The sequence below is a fragment of the Garra rufa genome, chromosome 1 (assembly GCF_049309525.1).
Source record: "Garra rufa chromosome 1, GarRuf1.0, whole genome shotgun sequence".
NCBI classification, from domain to species: Eukaryota; Metazoa; Chordata; class Actinopteri; order Cypriniformes; family Cyprinidae; genus Garra; species Garra rufa.
The window spans coordinates 74483061-74504220 of record NC_133361.1 but is presented as its reverse complement, the minus strand read 5'-3'; the positions used below and the strand labels follow the sequence as shown (position 1 = coordinate 74504220).

The 21160-nt window shown below is 39.4% G+C and overlaps 2 protein-coding genes across 2 annotated transcripts in view; both read left to right on the top strand.

The window, feature by feature from the left end:
• The window catches only part of LOC141319911 (NACHT, LRR and PYD domains-containing protein 12-like), an 812443-nt gene that overhangs the window by 114675 nt on the left and 676608 nt on the right, over positions 1-21160 (top strand). The window lies entirely within an intron of this gene.
• Positions 19032-20946, top strand: LOC141339190 (cerebellin-4-like). The gene is made up of 3 exons (XM_073844825.1): positions 19032-19394; positions 19594-19722; positions 19820-20946. Exons 1-3 carry the CDS (start codon positions 19061-19063, stop codon positions 20098-20100), a joined length of 744 nt encoding a protein of 247 aa, XP_073700926.1. The 5' UTR covers positions 19032-19060; the 3' UTR covers positions 20101-20946.

Here is a 21160-nt window from a genome sequence, read left to right as displayed (position 1 = left end):
ATAGGGGAGGGGTATCTGTCAGAGACTTATTCATAGAAATATTGTAAGGTGCACTATTATATCATATTTAAATAAAGGTTTTAAAATAAAAATGTTGCCATATTCAACTAAAGATTTTAAAATGCAGGCTAAGTGTCACTAATTAAACGTGTATCTTCAGCCTCATGTGCGCTCCTTGTATGCAGTTAGGGGCTATGCATATAAACAGCCTTTCAATTAACAGTAGAATAATCATAGGAGATATAGTAAGGCATGTAAACGTAAAAGAAAACCAAACTGGACGCAAGAACAACTCTTACTTCTTGCCCAACTTGTTCATGAAAACAAGGATATTCATGGGAAAATTTGGAGTTGGAATAACCTCAAAAACTAAAAAAGATGTGTGGGAAAATATATGTGTGCAAATAAATGCAGCTTTCCCACTTTTGTCCAGAAGCAAATATGACTGTGAAAAGCGCTGGTATTCTTTGCAAAGTCAGGCAAATTAATGCAGAGATTGCAGAATTTAAGTGACAAACTGCTACAGCTAAACGGACTAACTAACAATAGTTGCCGATAATGTTTTCATGTTACCCTGTTATGCTATTGCAGATTGAAATCCTTAGCCTCATTAAAATATTTATTGCATTCATAAGGAGCTGCCATTCAAGGATTGTTAAAACCTTGATCTGTGGCGTTATTGGGTTGTTTCTATTTGTTGCAATTCTGCAACAGTCATAATACCTTTGCGATTAAGACCACATCTTCTGAAAAGCTCATTATCATCAAATGCTTCTAATAAAATGTTTCTGTTCCGAGGCAGACAGCCGGCAACAGCCATTTTAGGATAGTTTTAGGACTTGATCTTAGTGACTTAGGAGTCTTACTTCTCCTAACATTTCGCAGATTTAGGAGGTAATTTTAGTGCTAAAACGCTTTGTGAAATACTCTTAGAGCAAAAATTAGGAGTCCTAAATTTAGGATTGTTTTAAGCATTACTTTTAAGATTTTCTCCTAAATCTACTTTTATCCTTAAGATATTTTAGGAACAGGGGCCCAGAATTTGGGGATGTGTGCGCACAGACAGCACAGGCTTGCGGTGCACAAGAACGCGTCGAGTATAAATCAGCTTAAATCACAAGATCAAATCCTTACCTTCCTAATATTGCTGTTGCTGGCGATCTGCTGGGATAACCTCCAAGACTTTTTTTAGTCTTGGAGGTTATCCCAGCTCCAAATTTTCATTTGATTATATCCTACATTGGGCAAGAAGTAACAGCTGTTCTTGCGTCCAGTTTGGTTTTGTTTTACGTTTGCGTATCTCGCTATCAGCCATGATTATTCTATCATGAATAGAAAAAAAGCCTTTTACGTCGGCACCGATAGCCTAGCGGTTAGTGCATCAATATATAGCGTAACTCCGCTCAAAGCGCCCTAAGTCAATCATTTGAACACTTGTTTAATAAGTGACACTTGCCCTGTATTTTAAATTATTTTAAATTTGAATGTGGCAACATTTTTACAAACTTTTTAAAACTTTAATTGAATATGGCAATATTTACAACAATATTTCTATGAACAAATGTCTGACAGAGACTCCTCCCCTATCAGCCAATCACTGCATGGTTAGTGAGCATGCTGACATCATCCATAGTAACGAGGTCAACCCCGCCCCTTACTATTAGCTTAAGACTTCTCTCTACTGCTTAGTAAAAGTTTGTCTCAGCAGCTTTGTTAATAGGTTTTAAGAGAAAACTCTTAGCCAGAAACTTTTACTGCCATTTAGGAGAACTCTTAGTGGTAAGATAAAATGTTTTTTGAATACGGGCCCAGATCCATTCAGTTGGACAAAGGTTGTTTGTTACATGCATAATACATTTATGATGAGAAATCAGGAAATATGCGACCACAGCTGAATCTATTAAGCTTTGAAATAGCAATCTTCTGACAATGTCCTGATGGAAAAACACCCACACAACAGAGGAAGAGGTTTCTAATGACAGAAACCAGACCAGTTCTGATACTCAGTGGATGTGGTTACATTTACCCTGCAGGTCTTGATGCCTAATTTCAATTTGTTGACTATATCTGATGTTTTTGATCACCAGCTTCTTCTAAAATGAGCCATATCCAATATCTGGACAGGAACAGTTTCTTTCTCAAGCAATCCATCTTATGAACACTTGACAATAACTGTGGAACACACAACTCTAGTTATAGACAAACACATGGTGAAATTGTCCCTTTTTCTGCACTAAACAAGTGAATTTTGCCAAAATAGTTTTAGAAATGATAGACAAGATGTTATAGAATAATAATATTATATAGCTTCTGTCGTGAAAACAAACTCATATGTGTAAACATACCTGATTCTGTACTGGTTTTACATCAATGTAATGGCTTTACATCACCAATGTAATGGTTTTACATTTTCAAGTTGTGGCTGCATGTGCATTACGCATTAATTGTGATGATAAGTGCATCTTTGTTCATTTGCTCATTATCTGACTGAATCACTCTCCATTTCCAGAGTGAATTCAGACTATAAAAGCACGTCCGTCAGCTCACCATCATCTACTCGTGAACATCTTAAGCCACCGTCGGATCCAGGTAAGATCATCTGTTGTGTTATATCGTCTTGTACATTGTTTAATGTAGCTCTGGGGGGTTCTTTCAGGTCCTTGTCAGAGCCATGTGTGTGTTGTGTTTAATAATTAGGTGATCATAAAATCTGTCTTGGACAAGTTCATAGTGTTAACTATATTTTTTATTTCAGCCGTCAATGGCTGGTGTCAATGATAGTTTGAGCTTATCAAACAAGTTTCCTGTAATTAAAAGTGTGTGCCATTTCACTTTTACTATCAGCGCTGAATGGAAGGACTACAGATTTATGTTTCCCAAAAGAAATAGTTCACAAAGCACTGACCAAGGAATTGAAAACGGTCTGAAAAACAACAACTAGAAAGCATTTTTTGTGTACTTTGGTAGTTTTTCACCACAATATTTCATGTTTAATAAGTTTAACATTCATTACAGATCATTTATATAACATTGACTGAGTGGATCTTTGAGTGTTTAATTCGAGTTGGAGCTAAACTCTGGTCTAGTCTGAGTTAGACCTGTACTCATCTGCTTCAGTGGATTCCTGCAAGAAAAGTCTGTTTATTTAGTTAATCAATAATGTTGTTGTGTTCTACTCACTCCTCTGGTCTTATTTCAGCCTATGTTACAACTGTTGCTCAATAAACACCAACTTCCCCAGTCATCTCGGTCCTTACATGACAGTAAGATCTCATTATTTCAATTAGAGATGTTAAACTGACCAAATAAATGAATTAAAGATTATTCACATTTGTTTGTATCTAAACTGTTTTCCATCAGACCAACAACATGGCAGTGGAAAATGTGATGGTGAAAGATCTCCTTTGACTTCCAAGTGGAAAATGAAACCAGTTCTTTTGTCAATGTAAGTTGTTTAGTATTTATTGCTTGTTTACTGAAATATTTTATTTAAGCAATATATCACTAGCTGTAGTGAAGAATATTCAGAAGAACATTCTCTAACCCTAATCAAACACGCCTGAACATGCTTATCAATGTCTCCAAGATTATTAGAGAACCAAAGGTAGGTGAGTTTGATCAGGGTTGGAGCTAAACTCAGCGCAGCGGATCGGCTCTCCGGGGCAAGATTTGAGGAACCCTGGTTTAATGGATGTGGTTTTTGAAGTATACTGTATTTAAGCGTTTTACAGCGATAGTTCACATAAAACTGAAAATTCTGTCATCTTTTAAGCCTCGTTCAGACTGTCAGCCCAAATCCGTTTTTTTTTTTTTCCATATTTAGATGGAATCGGATTTCAATAACTGACTGTCCACACAGTCACATCGTAACTGTTCGAATCCGATTTGTGTGTCCATAAGCGCTCTTTCGTTTCACGGAATGTGCGTTGGTTTCTATGGCAATGCCATTGTTTGTTATGCCGACACCAAAAACAACAATAACAGCATTACAGTTTGCAATATAGAAGCTGTCTTACGATATGACAACATTGCCATCGCGTTTGATTATATTTCGTCTTCTAAAGCGGCGGCACAAATTCAGGAAGCTGGAATGTGCGACTTTATTCTGCCGTCTCTGCTGGTTTCAAAACTCAAAGAGGTGCATATACTAGCCGTATATTGTCTTTTCCAACTTGATTTGTAGTTCAACAACACAAGCTTGTTTCTGCAAAGATGTTTGTTATGTTTTCCACAAAAACGTCTGACGTGTTTACGTTTTCCGTGGCAGGAAACGTGAAAAAGCAGAAATCCTATTTGAATAGGATTCCAAACCACATACGAATGTAGCTCGAAACGGATTTGAACAAATCGGATTTCATATAGTTTGTTGCTGTTCAGTAGCCTGGCGAGCCAGACTTACATCAAGATGTTTAGTCTGGAAACTCTCCATAGACGCGGCTAACTCCGAGGGGCGGGATAAACTGTTGTCTCTCAAAATCCCTATGCACGCAATAGGATAGCGCTTCAACCAATCAGAGCAACGAAGAAGGTGACGTAGTAATTGGTATATTAAGCTTTTAACGTATCCAGTCGGCAAAATTCCAAACACATCTTCCTTTTTTAAAAATGACTTAAGTGCCGTTCTTTGCTCGTTTCTTAAAGAAAAACTTAACTCCAAGTCCTCCAGAGTCGCGGCCAAAGCCGATTCGAAAGACCGCTGTTCGACAGCTGCAGCCGCCATTCTTTGTTTTTCAAGCAGCCGTCGCAACTCTGTCGTCATATGTTAAGCCCGCCCCGCCAACTCTATACGCGTTGTGATTGGCCTGACCCAATTTGGGTTTTTGCAGCTAGAAGGTCTATTGAGAGTGTCTAGACCCACCTGGCTGCAAAATAATTTTTGCTGCCGCTAGGGTGCGTCTAGATTTCTAGGCTAGCTGTTCAGACTACCTAAATATGAATTCAATCGGATTTGCATACAAATCGGATTTGGGCTGACAGTCTGAACGAGGCCTTGCTCACCCTGTAAAACTGGTTCACGTTCAAAACAGAAATGGGGATGTTTTTAAAGGAACACTCCACTTTTTGGAAATAGGTTCTTTCTCATCATGTACTAAGACTGGCGGAAAATGAAAAGCTGTGATTTTCTAGGCCGATAAGATTAGGAACCAAACTCCCATTCCAGTGTACTAGTCAAGGAAGTTTGCTGCCGTAACATGGAGGAAACAGGAGCAGTAATATCATACAGCGGCTGAAGTTCAGTCACAATTTAAAAAAGCCGGTCACATTGGCAGTTACCTTGCTGGGAACTAATTTCAGGCGCTGTGTGATATTACTGCGCCTGCTGCGTCCATATTACGGCAGCAAACTTCCTTCCAGAAGAGTCAAGTTTTAAATAGGACAAATATGGAAGCTCTAAGAATCAACTTATTACCTCGGGGGGAGTTGGAGAATGAGCCTATTTCCAAAAAAGTGGAGTTTTCCTTTAATGAAATGAGATTTCTGTCCCTCTACTGACAGCCAAATACCAGTTTGACATTTTCAAGATGGTCATAAAGAAAGCCAGATGAACTGGCCAGTTTAGTCTAGATTTTCTGAAGAGACTCAATCTCAAGTTTTATTTATGCTTTTATTCAAATATAAACATTAACGCACACATCAGTGATGGCAAACAGAAGCTCAAGCACGCTTGCTCTCGTGAGAATCAGTGAGGTTCATTCTCATGTTATGAAGCACGTTTGAGATTCATTATATTTGCCCATCAGTGTAAATACGGGAATAAAAGCTAAATTAAATCTGAGAAAATTGAACTAAACATCTCACATTATATGGATTAGTTTAATGACGTTTTTGAAGCATAAAAGCAGTTGTTGTGATATAAATATCTTCACTGGTGTTCTGAAGATGAACAATATTTTTCAGGTTTGGAACAACATAGTGAGGAAATGATGACATGTTGATTTTTGGGTGAACTATCCCTGTAATATTACACATCTCCCATTTGAATGGCAACATTAAGACAGAAGAAAAATGTTTACAAATAAGAATTATTTACATTGAGATATTGAAGCATGTCTTGTATATTGAAACTAATGATTGGTTTGTTATTTAGTGCTTCATCTCAGGAATTTGTGAAACGATGGCAGAACTCAACATCAGCATCAACGACTCAACTAAACCAGATGATGAATTTGAGAAATTCATTAAATATATGCGTAAACAAGAGTATGCTGGACGTGTATTTGTCTGGATTCTCTCAGTGATTGAGATTCCAGTCATGATCTTAACTCTGATTGCTCTGGGTTTCCTCATCAAATCCCGACCTGCTGCTTCAGTTTTTGTTAGTAATTTAATACTGTCAGATCTCATACAGGTCATTTGTATATCAACAAACACAACGTCATGGTCATATGAATGGTATGAAGTGCATCGCTATTCTTTGATTGTGGGTCTGTATTTTATGGCATGTGTTGCTTTTGAACGATATCTTCTGGTGTCTCATCCTATCTGGTACAAATCTCACCATTCACTAAAGCTCTCCTGTTTTATTTCTGTGATCGTCTGGTTTGTGCCTCTGATCTGTACAGAAATAGACCCCCCTTATATGTATTTTAATCCTTTACACCTGTCTATAGCGTGTTTAATTCCCTACTCCATAATCATTCTGTGTTTTGCTGGCATTTGGCGAGGTCTTTCTCACTCAATATCACTGACGGATCTCAAGCGCAGATTAATTTTGGGCAGTTTGTTCCTGGTGCTGTTGACTTACACATTTATCATTCTCCCGTATGTGATTATGGGATTGACTAATTGGTTCATAGATATTTCTTTTACTGATGATTTTATTTATTTGTTCTACTTTGTACGATTGCTCCTGTATGTGAATCCACTTGCTGACTGTATGTTGTACTTGTTCATAAGGCCTGATGTTGTTTGATGAAGTCTGTTCACTGCTGTTGTAGACGTCAGAGTTCGAATCACAATCAGGACACCAACGCTGTAGTGAATCCTCAAAACAGCTGCACTACTGTAGTGTGTTGTATTTCAGCTCAAACACCTGCATCTCATTCGCTTAACACACTGCACTATATTTAAAAAATGTCAGTGTCATTTTGTTTTAATTTAATTTGTTTAAGTCCCAGAGCCGGCGCTTCTGCGATTGGCAGTCCTTGAACTCAATCAATCTTGGGTTCTTTTAGATCCTAAGAAGATGAGATAGAACTCTCCGGGACCCTTGACCCAGGTTATGAAACCTTGTTTTCCATTCCCCAAGGATCACAGAATTTCAACTGGGTCTCTCTCTCTCTCTCTCTCCATTCTTCATTTTCCACCTGGGAATAAACTCCCAAACACAGAGGGGCAGCTTTGGAGTTCATCACTCTTCAAACAAAGGTGATCCCAAGTCCAAACCTTGAAACCATCAAGACTTTCATCCAAGACTGCATCTTAGTCAATGACCAAGGCAATGCAAGTATTGTACATTTAACTAAATGAAACAGATTGTATACACTTGTAAAATGGCACTGATGGTTTCATTCAGGTGGTTAACTGACTCTTTTTCATAGCTGCATTTTTCTTGTTTCTCCAATGGCTTCTCACTTGCCCTTCTCCCATGTATGATTGTATGTTTGTTTGTTTAGATTAGTTATGTGTTAGTCCTTAGTTATAAAACTTGTGCACAAAATACATGAGTTTCTAATTCTGCCTTGTAAATGAATGTCCCTTTACGATTTTCGATTCAAGCTACATGCTCTAATGCTATAGTACTTTAAAGGTGCCATAGAATGGAAAACTGTATTTACCTTGGCATAGTTGAGTAATAACAGTTCAGTACATGGACATGACATATTGTGAGTCTTAAACACCATTGTTTCCTCCTCCTTGCATAAATCTGGTGTTTGCAAAAGACCACTGAAAAATAGGTCAATCCTAACATAACACAGACTATTACGCATTAGCCCCGGGAGCAGGAACATACTAACATCATTGTAACATTATTGCCGGACGGTGAAACATGGGAAAATAACAAACTTATAAAGGGAGCAAATGAGCTCTAGCAGGTGGGACAAGTTAACTGATTAATAAAAGCAAGTCCAAATATGGTCATAGAAAAACCAAATTAACCAAAACAACAGGGGGAGACAAAGGGAGAAACCAAAACATAAACATCAACCGGGAAAAAATGCATTTCAAAAAAGTTATAAATTGATTTGAGTTTTAATGAGTGGAAGAAGTATTTGATCCCCCTATCAGTCAGCAAGATTTCTGGCTCCCAGGTGTCTTTTATATAGGTCACAAACTGAGAAAACCCATTTATTCACATGCACTGAAGCAATCAAATCAATCAGATTCCAAACTCTTCACTATTGCCAAGACCAAAGAGATGTCCAAGGATGTCAAGGACAAGATTGTAGACCTACACAAGACTGGGATGGGCTACAAGACCAGTGCCAAACACAGGGTTCGTACGGTCATGAAAAACCTGGAAAAGTCACGGAATTTTAAAATGGCAATTTCCAGGCCTGGAAAAGTTTTGGAAAATTAAATTAAGTTTTGGAAAAGTCATGGAAATTTGTTTCACCATCTCTGTATATTAGAATATTGCTGATAATTTTGTTTAAATTCCAGTTAACGAGTGCACGATCGGTCACGCGGGGTAATGGCAACTCGCAGTTTTAGCCAGTGTTAGTATTAAACTCAGGCAATGCCAGGGAAATGCCGATTTAGGACTGAATGGCTTCATGATGAAAAGTAGGCCTACAAGGAGTGGCTCGAGAAAGATCAGGACCCGGGACGTGCAAAATGTGCATTGTGTAGAAAAACGTTTGACGTTTTGAACATGGCAGAGGCAGCAGTGTAAAGGTTCTGCAGCTGCGTGCTTGACGGCTCCCAACGCGATCGCTGGATTTTTCACCCGTGGTTTGACTGATGTGACACTCGCTCCTAGCTGTGGCACTTCCTTCTCATTCGCTCTTAAACAATGGACCATTCTGAGTGCCGTGTCCAAAAATGAAACACTAACAGCTGAGGTACTGTGGGCACTAAAGGTGACTGATTCGCACTATTCCTACAAGTCTTGTGAAGATACAGGCCATATTTTTCAAACTATGTTCCCAGACAGCAAGATAGCGGCCGGAATTGAAATGCGGCGAAATTCATTGATTGTTATATGTATGTGTGTGTGTGTGTATATTTGCTGCCATACTGGATTAGATTTTTGTTCAGCCATCAGACAGCAGCTACAAAACAGAAGAAACATTCATGGTTAGCATTTTAGTAGTGTCTTCATTTTCAATTCAGTCTATAATTCCAATATTCAAGACACATTAAAACAATTACACTCTAATTAAAAAAAGTGTAAAAGAACCAAAACCATTTACTAATGTGTTATTTTTGTAAACAGATTGCACAAAAAAAAAACTTGTCATGTTGCACAGCCTTGTATCCAAGGACAGTGCTAAACCCTTAGTGATTTCTGACATTCTTGATGGTTAACATTAGACAGGTTTAATGAGGATAATAACTGCATGACGTATATATAGTCATTGGTCGGAACATGTTACTTTATTAGGCAGATGCCCATTTTTATTCCCATATTCTTGACCTGAATTTTCGTTAATGCATATAAGTTGGATGGAAACCCGGCTATTGTCTGCATCAAACGATGCTTAAGAACAAATGTCCCACACTGTTCTGGGCTTCTCCAGGACAGCTCTAGTCTCAGAGTACAGTGCTGTATGTGAGCGGGGTGGAGTAACGTAGCCCTCAATCATGCTGCAGTGTTTGCTGCCACCTTCTCCACCCCACACATGGAGTAAAATTCTCCTACTCCAATACAGGAAAAATACAACAGAACTTATAACACTGGGGCTAATATGTTAGCAAACAAGCTGCTGATAGTTTTCGACAACAGTCTTTAAAGTTATCTGCAAGTAAGCAAACCTTCAACCAGCTGTGGCATTAATCCAGGTCCCAACGGTTCTATGCTATTTGTTTTTCTTTCACTAAGTGAAGCAACACTTCACAGTTTACTTCCCAGATAGCACACATACGTCTGCAAGATGTCTGTTAAAGATCTCTTGATCTGAAAAGCATCTGCTGTGTTCAAACGTCTGGCAGACGTCTGCAAGATGTCAGTTTTACATTCATTCTAATTCATGAACATCTTAAAGACATCTAATAGACGTCTATTTGACATCTGATAGGAAACGTCCAATAGATGTATTGCAGATGAGCAAACTACGTCTTGCAGATGTAAATGCAGACGTCAAATAGATATCTCTGAGATGTACATGTGCCATCAGGGTTGTAATATATAGTAAATAAATGGCCATGGGACTTTGAAATATCAGAAATTAAGCCTTTATCTCCCAGGACTGTTGTTGAATCTTCCAAAAGTTTTGGCTTGGGGTCCTTTAAATGCGGCACGTTCCACCGCACCATTAACATGGGGGTGAGCGTGGACGTTCCTGACTTTAAATCGGTGCTACTAAACACGGATATCGGCAAGATGCATCTGAGCTCTACTTACTATACACTGCACAAGTCTACAGTGCAGCTCCGACGCAGACACAGATGATCGTCACTCTAGTCAAGGCATGAGTTTACATCAGACGTGGCTCCGCATGTGTTTTGACCCTGTATACCGCACACGTCTACAGCGCGGCTCTGACACGGCTACTGGAGCAGTTCGGGGACACTTTAGTCAATGTAATACGAGTCGCCCAACGGCTCGCTGAAGCATCCCAGAAGTCGCTGTCCATGCTACATCGATAAAGTTAGGCCAATCCCCCACCTCGTCCTTCCCCACCCACCAACGATTCAAATTGCCATAGGTGGGATTTTTTGAATGATATTCTAATGGAGATGACATCATAGCATCAGGACAACAAATTCTGTAGTCCAAAGGAGCCATTTGTTGTAGTTCTTGAAAAGGGATTTTTAAAAAGTGAAATAACTCCCTTTTGAGTTTTAACCCTCTAGTATTGTTCATTTACTGTAGTTGCACTTGTATTGCTTAGGGTCAAAATAGGCACACAAAAAAAATCTCTCTCTCTAAAGAAGTCTCTTATGCTCATCATCAAAGTTTTAATTTTTTTGATCAAAAATACAGAAAAAAGGCAATATTATGAAATAATATTAATTTTTAAAAAATGAACCTGTGATTTTTTTTCTTCTTCTTTCTTTTTTTTATCAGGATTATATGATGAATACAAATGAAAAAGAACAGCATTTATTGAAAATATTAACAACTTAGTGTTAAAAAGATTTCTATCACTTTCTGTCAATTTAAAACATCCATGCTGAATAAAGTGATTCCAATCCTCAGAGGAGAAAGAACGACTGCGGGTAAGTTGCTGCTTAAATACTATTTTAATAGGCGAACGTTACATTGAGCTGCAGTTAAAAGCACTCGTTTGAATTTATTAATTTATTCGTTTCTGTTTGCTTTGTGCTGCTGTTAAAAGCACTCTGTCTTAGGATTTATTCATTTATTAGTTTCTATTTACATTGAGCTGCCGTTAAAAGCACTCTGTCGTTGGATTCGTTCATTTATTCGTTTCTGTTTACATTGATCTGCTGTTAAAAGCACTCTGTCGTTGGATTCATTCATTTATTCGTTTCGGTTTACATTGCGCTGTGGTTAAAAGCACTCTTATATTTATTTAACTAGGGTATTCGTTTATATTTACATTAAGCTGCCGTTAGTTAAGCACTCGTTGTTCTGTTATTTGCCTTGCTAGTGGATTCTGCGTTTAATAGTAGTTTTGATTGTGCTTATTAAAATTCAAAACTGAGCGGACGGCCAAGGGAAGCTTTGGTTATTCATATCGCTCCCTTCCAGAGCAATTAGAAGTGCGAAGTTTGTTGCATTTAAGTTTCGATTAGAGCCATTTTGCGTGCGTGCAATACATTTGCGGCTGACTGAGCCCAGGAGGCGTCCCTAGCTGTTTCAGTAAAGCTTTGTTTGGTTGTGTATTTAACGGTGTCATACCAGCTGACGCTGAAGCGTCAGCGGAAGCGTTCAGCCTCTTCGCGTGAAGACCGACAAGAGTAAAGTCTTGCGACTTTTCCTGCGCGACTTATCCGAGCAACGACTCCCGACCACGCACTTAAGCACTTTTTCTCACTCTTCTTTCTGTCCTTCTCTATCATGTGTTTCCAACTCATTCCGGTGCTCTCTACACACCGCACTAACATCACACGCACACGCACACGCAATCTCTCTAACCTGCGTCCTATAAACACCTCTTCCACTGAACCTTTCTCTTTCACGGTTGGACTTTGGAACTGTCAATCAGCCGTCAACAAAGCAGACTTCATTTCGGCATTTTCTTTGCAATCTGGCCTGAGCATCCTAGGTTTGACTGAGACCTGGATACGTCCAGATGACTCTGTAACCCCAGCTGCTCTATCTAATAAATTCTCCTTCTCTCACACCCCTCGTCAGACTGGAAGGGGTGGGGGTACGGGACTTCTGATTTCCAACAACTGGAAATACTCAACCCATTCTCCTCTATGCAATTATAACTCATTTGAATCTCATACAATCACTATAACATCTCCTATCAAACTCCATGTTGTGGTCATTTACCGCCCTCCTAGTCAACTTGGCATCTTCTTAGAAGAGCTGGATGGGCTGCTATCCTCTTTTCCAGAAGATGGCAGCCCACTTCTAGTCTTTGGAGATTTTAACATGCATCTGGACAAACCCTATGCTGCAGACTTCCATTCACTCCTTGCTTCATTTGACCTAAAACGCACTACCACTGCATACACTCATAAATCCGGCAACCAACTTGATCTCATCTACACACGAAATTGTACTTCAGACGACATTGTGGTCAAACCCCTACACATCTCTGACCATTTCTTCATTACACTAAATCTACATCTTGCTACTTGTGCACCCCCATCCCCCTACCTGTTACTTTTAGACGAAACCTACGCTCTCTCTCACCCTCCCATCTTTCTTCATCAATATCCTCCTCTCTTCCCTCTCCTACCCACTTCACATCTCTGGATACTAATGCAGCAACCGACACGTTATGTTCCACTCTTACATCTTGCCTAGATGATTTATGCCCTCTCTCCTCCAGGCCAGCACGGGCTGCTCCTTCCAACCCTTGGCTATCCGATGTTCTTCGTGAGCATCGGCCCAAACTTAGGGCAGCTGAGAGAAAATGGCACAAATCTAAGGATCCATCTGACTTGAGTATGTATCAGTCTCTGCTGTCATCTTTCTCTACCCAAGTCCATACTGCCAAATCTTCATACTTCCACAACAAGATCAACAATGCTCCGGACGCAACCTTTTCAAAACTTTTAATTCACTGCTCTGTCCCCCTCCACCACCTCCCACCACTTCTATAACAGCTGATGATTTTGCCACATTTTTTTACAGACAAAACTACATCTATCAGTAATAAGTTCTCAGCTCCACACATACAGGAACTAAAACTGACCACACCCACGGCTGAAACTCCCCTCTTCTCCTTCCATCCCCATTCTGAGGCAGAAGTAACCAAACTTCTCCTCTCCAGCCATCCGACGACATGTCCTTTAGACCCCATCCCCTCACACCTTATCCAAGCAATCTCCCCTACAATCCTACCAGCGCTCACACACATCATCAACACATCTCTTCTCACAGGCACTTTCCCAACTACATTTAAGCAGGCCCGGGTAACCCCACTGCTCAAAAAACCTACACTTAACACTTCACTCATAGACAACTATAGACCTGTCTCTCTCCTTCCGTTCATAGCAAAAATATTGGAACGAGCTGTTTTCAACCAGCTATCTTTATTTCTCTCACAGAACAACCTATTGGATGCTAACCAGTCAGGGTTCAAGAGTGGCCATTTAACTGAGACGGCACTACTGTCTGTCACTGAAGCCCTGCGGATTGCAAAAGCTGATTCCAGATCATCAGTACTCATCTTACTGGACCTTTCTGCAGCATTTGACACGGTAAATCACCAGATCCTTCTGTCTACCCTCTCATCGTTGGGCATCACAGGGACTTCACTTCGCTGGTTCAAATCCTATCTCTCTGGCAGGTCTTTCAGAGTGGCCTGGGGAGGGGAGGTTTCCAAAACTCATCAACTGGTCACTGGGGTTCCTCAGGGATCAGTTCTTGGACCCCTCCTCTTCTCCATATACACTACATCTCTGGGCCCCATCATACAGGCACATGGCTTCTCCTACCATTGCTATGCTGATGACACACAGCTCTATCTTTCTTTCAAACCAGATGATCCATCAGTAGCTGCAAGGATCTCTGGCTGCCTGGCGGATATCTCTGCATGGATGAAGGAACACCATCTTCAGCTCAATCTAGCTAAAACTGAGCTCCTTGTCTTTCCCGCCACTCCAACTGTACAACATGACTTCTCCATCCAGTTAGGTTCATCAACAATTACCCCATCGACTTCAGCCAGAAATCTTGGTGTAATCTTTGATGACCAATTGACTTTTAAAGAACACATAGCTAAAACTGCTCGATCCTGCAGGTTTGCATTGCACAACATCAGAAAGATCAGGCCCTTCCTAACAGAGCATGCTGCACAACTCCTCATACAGGCCCTGGTCATTTCCAGGCTGGACTATTGCAATGCTCTTTTAGCTGGTCTTCCAGCATGTACAATCAGTCCTCTACATAAGATTCAGAATGCAGCATCACGGCTCGTCTTCAATGAGCCCAAGAAGGCCCATGTCACACCTCTCTTCATATCCCTGCACTGGCTACCGGTTACAGCACGCATAAAATTCAAGACACTGATGCTGGCCTATAGGACAGCCACCGGCTCATCACCTGCCTACCTCCATTCACTACTACGCATCTACACTCCCTCCAGAAGTCTGAGATCCTCTAGTGAAAGACGCCTTATTGTACCACCACAGAGAGGCACGAAATCACTTTCCAAAACATTCTCCTTCAATGTCCCTGCCTGGTGGAATGATCTTCCCACCCCCATCCGAAACGCTGACTCCATTACTGTCTTCAAGCGACTGCTGAAAACCCATCTTTTTCGACACTATATGACTCAATAAAAAAAAAAAAAAAAAAAATTCTTCTCCTCTCTTTCCTGATCTTCCCTTTCTAGCCCGTACTCATCTAAAAATGCCTGGCATTTGGTATTTCTGAGCACTTCCTATGTCGATCTGCCTCCTTAGGATGAATCATTTGTTGTATTCCCAATTGTAAGTCGCTTTGGATAAAAGCGTCGGCTAAATGAATAAATTTAAATGTAAATGAAGCACCATTACTTCAAACGAGTTATAATTGAAGCCCATTCTTTGAGAGACATTGAGAATACAGCTATAAATAGTAGAAACACCTCCTCCTTTACCTTTTAGATGCGGTTCATGTTTATAACAGTAATCTTGGGGGATGGACTCGTTTAAAATAATGTAATCATCTGGTTTTAGCCAGGTTTCTGTCAAACAGAGCACATCTAGGTTATGATCAGTGATCATATCATTTACAAAAAGTGCTTTCGTAGAAAGGGACCTGATATTCAATAAGCCAAGCTTTATCAATTGTTTCTCTGTATTATATATATTATTTATTTGTTGAACATCAATTAAATTGTTAGTCTTGATTTGATTCAGGCGTTTTTTGTATTTTTTTGCTCGGGGAACAGACACAGTCTCTATAGTGTGATATCTAGGTGAAAGGGTCTCTATGTGCTGAGAAATAACTGATTTCTGTGACGTGAGGCGGCTAGCAGACGGTCGGTTTAGCCAGTCTGTCTGCTTCCTGACCTGGGCCCCAGTTAGTCAAGTGCAAACTCTAAGACTATGTGCCATATTTCTAGATAGAAGAGATGCTCCACATCCGGAGGGATGAAGACCATCTCTTTTCAACAGGTCAGGTCTGCCCCAAAAGCTTGTCCAATTGTCTATGAAACCTCTGTTATTTCGCGGGCACCACTTTGACATCCAGCCGGTTAACGATGACAATCTACTATGTATCTCATCACCACGGTAAGCCGGGAGGGGACCAGAGCATATTACAGTGTCTGACATCGTACTTGCAAGTTCACACACCTCTTTAACATTATTTTTAGTGATCTCCGACTGGCGAAGTCGAACATCATTAGCGCCGACGTGAATAACAATCTTACTGAATTTACGTTTAGCATTAGCCAGCACTTTTAAATTTGCCAAGATGTCAGGCGCTCTGGCTCCCGGTAAACATTGGACTATGTTGGCTGGTGTCTCTATTTTCACGTTCCGTACAATAGAATCGCCAATTACTAGAGCACTTTCATCAGGTTTCTCAGTGGGTGCTTCACTGAGTGGGGAGAACCTGTTTAATGTTCTGATCAGAACGGAAGAGCGATGTTTTGACCCGCGACTATGCCGCCTCACAGTCACCAAATTGCCCTGCTGCATGGGCGTTGTTACCGGAACCGAACAATGTACAGGGCTTTCTGAGCTAGTCACATCCAAAACCGTATCTAAGGCCCTCACATTCTTACTATCCTCCATTAAAGTTTGGATGCGTGACTCTAGTTCTGAAATCTTCTCTGTCAGCCTGACTATATTCCTGCATTTATCACATGTATAAGGCTCACTGCTGACAGAGATAGATAAGCTATACATGTGGCAAGCAGTGCAGACTACAATTGTAGGAGAAGAAGCCATTACTCACCGTGATTGTAGAATGATTTCAACTTACCAATGTTGTTAGAGTTCCTGAAGAACAGATCAGGGGGAGAAAAAACGGAACGGAACCGGCTAAAAGAGTACTAACGATATTAAACACGAGAAAAAATAAAAATAAAAACGTGAATGGAACGCAGATGGCAAGTTAACCGGCCAGCGCAATGCTAAAAATAGTAAACAAGAGTTAAAAGCGTGAATGGAGAGCGAGCGGCAAATTAACCGGCTATGGAATGCTAACGTGCTGCACTCGTGATTATAGAGTAAGGCGAACAATCAAATTAGTCAGATTAGTTTGATGGATAAAACCAGAAATTAAGTTAAGCTATATCTATCAATTTAAAATGGCAGAATTAACAATAAGATAGAGAATCCAGTAGAAAATCCAGTAGAAAAACGAAGCTGCAGAGAGCTACAAACAAACAGACCACTCTGCAGCAAGGCAGACTGGAAGCAGGGAAACAGCGAAACAGCGACACCCACAGGACAGGAGTCTCAAACCCACCTAGTGCAGCAGAGTCTCTCTGCACATGTGTAATCACATTTGCCACTAGCATCCAACTCCCACAGTTAATTTTAAAATAAATATTTTGTCATCCAAACATGCAGCCCTGACATACTCCAACAACTAATACCAAGGGGGTATTCCAGAAAGTAGGTTATGTGACATACCCGGGTATGCATTAGTACTGTTGTGAATGGTGGAGAAGACTGACCCTAAATTGAATAAATTTAGCTATTTTTGTTTTCATTGCGTATTCTTGTAGCTTCATAACATTATGCTTGAACCACTGAGGTCACATGGACTATTTTGTTAATGTTCTTGGTATCTTTATGAACCTTGAACGTGGTAGGACCCTTGCTGGGTCAGAAAGCTCTTGGATTTCATCAAAAAAATCTTAATTTGTGTTCCAAAGATGAAAGAAGGTCTCATGGGTTTGGAATGACATGTATCCAAAATCGTCAGACCTGACCCAAGAGGCACTGTTAAATTTAGAGCCCAAACCCTTTAGAAGCTGCTGCATTTCACGATTGCATGCAATGGTGTAAGAGATGGGTCATCTTGTGCTTCTATGCGCTCGGTCATCTTGTGCTTTTGTGCGCTCAACGGAGATAAACAACATAGAGGGAGTCTAGAGGGAGGGGGCTTCAAAGAATATGACTGGTACAACTCAGTACCACTATTCTCCCAAGAACATCTAGTCTCCTGGGAAAGTGTTGGCCTTGGCCTTCAGATAAGTTTATCACTAGCCTAGAACAAACCGTTTATTATGACTTTATGGGCCCGAAGGTATGGCTACGAATTTTTGAGATAACCACTAACGAGTCATCATTTCTTGAGATTGGAATGTATGCACCCACGTTGGGGAGATGGTCGAGCCTGATCAACTTGACTCTCTCTCTCACTTGGAGGTTGTCTTAACTGCACCTAAATTTAAAGTATAAAAGATGGGACTTTGTGCTGGCACAGTGGAAGCTCAGCCATGGGATAAGCGTGCATCGCCCGGCATTCTCGGACATACGTGTTGGTCTTCTACGGTGACTGCAACTATGATACATTTCTTTGCTCAAGGCATAAATTATTAATACAACAAATATGTGGACAAGGTCTTTCCTGTCTTAATAAAACATATTCTCAATAAAAGCTTTTAAAACAAAGTGGTCTCATCCCTATCTGGGGTGATTAGGGATGTAGAATATGTGCTTTATAAGTACCAATAAATATACAGTGTATTAATAATCCAGGAAATAAACAAAATAGTAAAGCATTAGACACTATATTAGCTAAATACATCAAACAATGAGGCAAGGTAATTGTATTCTTATGCATATTTCACAACAATATATTCTATTATACAGTGGATTCAGAGAGCAAAAGGGGATTATATCAAGTCCCAATTTTGTTTATGAACTGAAGGCTATAGACATGAATTATACAGCAGGTTGTGTTGTAGTTTCCACATGTTAGCACCCAAAATTTATGAAAATACCCTTAAATAAAACCTAAACAAATCTAAATCTGAAATACAGAGGAAAATCTAGGGAAAAAACGATGTCGCAAACATGATGGAATGTATGTCTAATATACTTTGAACTTTGTACTTTGTACTAACTAATAGTAGTGTTTTGTTCAGATCAAAGTTCAGAACATAAACAGCCATTGAGTCCGTATTGCATTTATAATCAATATGTAAATCATTAAGATAGCATAAAGGTAATAAAACAATATAGTTTGAGCAACAGTCATATAAATCAACTGCATGCTGCCTGTCATTGGCTGAATTGTTAATCACGTGTAAATTACTGAAGACATAAGAACGGAATAAAAGCATCACCTTTGTAACATTCTGATAAATTCATCCACATACAGCAGACACATCTCTAGCACTATTTAGCTAAAGCATTAAGAATGAGGTTTTTAAGAATGAGGTTAACAATCGCAGTTCTTCTGCTTCTATACAAATGTCTTATATTTGCTCCGAATGCCACAGGTTTCATCACAGCAGAACCAGTCGTCTCGGAATTGAGTACTAAAGATGACACCTTTCTTCAGAATAAAATGGAGGAGCTGACTTGTCCTTTGAAAATTTGCACAGACCTACTGCAGGAACTTGGAGCAACAAAAGAGATATTACAAGCCACAGAGACGCGACTCAACGCTCTGGAAATCAGTCAGCAGGAGCTGATGTCTAGACTTGCTCACAGTGAAGCTCAGATTGAGGAAATCAAAATGGAAAACCAAGGTGAGACTGATGTTTTAAAATGTAATAAATGTAATACACTGAAAAACAATTGGTGTAGGATTTACTTTGTTAGTATTTGTGAAATCTACAAGCAATTTCTCATTGAAATGTATTTTCAACAAATAGTAAGTATCACATTGAATTAAAACAGTCTAGGGCGATATTTCAAAATTTTTAATAAAGTATATGTTCTCTTCAGACAGACCAAAGGTGGCATTTTCTGCAGCATTAGGAGTAAAGGGTTTCTTTGGACCAGTTAATGTAGATTCAACACTGGTTTACAAGAATGTCTTCATTAACGTTGGTGATGCCTACCACCCGGCCACAGGTATTGCTCATCCACACTGCTGAAAACAATATGAACACGCTTGTATAATCAATATCCACAGCTGATAAATGGAGATCTGTGTCTCACTCTTTAACAGGGATTTTCACAGCACCAGTACGAGGACTTTACTACTTCAGTTTCTTCTACCATTGTGGAACTGATCATGGCACAGGGTTGGGCTTGTATAGAAATGGAAAATGTGAAGCATTTACACAACATAACAAAAGTGATAATTCTCCAGAGAGCGGAGGCAATGGCTTAACGCTGCTGTTGGAGAAAGGAGATCAAGTCTATATGGTACTCCACAAAGGCACATGGATCTGGGATGGATGGAATGCATACACAGTGTTCAGTGGTTTTCTTATTGATGCCATGTAAATAAAATGCACCCTGAGAACAAACATTACTTTAATGTAACACGTTATGGGTTTATAGGTTAAAGTATAATATCAGGCGACTTCATCCAGTCTTTGATGGTGCAATGTTTTATTCACATCAAACAAAGTAACCAGTCGTGAATTACTTTAATCACATGCTAAATGACGTTTCTACCATGGGAGACAGTATTTCCACTGGTGACCACCAGATGAAAACCAATATGATAATAAATCAATATGATATTATAAAATATTATAAACTCTCATTTTAACGAAGGAGGGATGGCTTTACACAGAGTAAAAAAATTCTCTGCATTTTATCTCAAATTTCTCCATAAATGAATTATGTTGAATAAATTGACCAGCTTCATCTAATAAATCTATAACATATAAAACCTTTTTTTCATACCACTCTTGTTTGAATACTGTCTTTCTATTTATTGTAATGGTTCTGTTATTTTACAAGGTGTAAAATATTGGGTGAATATCATTTTCCAATAATACAAAATTTGTTTGTGGAATTTTGAAATCTTAATCAGAAATTCAGAAACCGCAAAGTCACATTTCAGCAAAAAATCTAACCCTCCGTCTGTTTTGAATACACATTTTGGTATATGAAACCACATTGAATTAGGCTGTGTTAAATACGTTTTAATCCATTTCAGTTTAAGTACTCCAACCGTTGATTCAAATTCAGAGGCTTTCAGACCTCCTTTTTTATATTCTTTAATAATTTGAGATTTTTTTCCCATTTAAAACAAAATAGAGTTCATTTTTTTATCAGTTGAGGAGAAATATTAAGAGAGTAACATGGGTAAATTAGTTTAGATAGGCCTTCTGCTTTAGTCAAGAGAATTCTGCCCATTATAGACAGATCTCTCATAAACCAATGATTAAATAAAGTGTGTTCAATACATATTCCCTGTGTCCTTTCACTTTATTTATTATGACTCAACTTGTATACTTAAATGTTCTGATTTCTTTGTATGAATTCAATACTTGGCTTGATGGCTACATCTGGTGGAATTTTTTTTTTGTCAATAGCCCACTTAGAAGTCCCC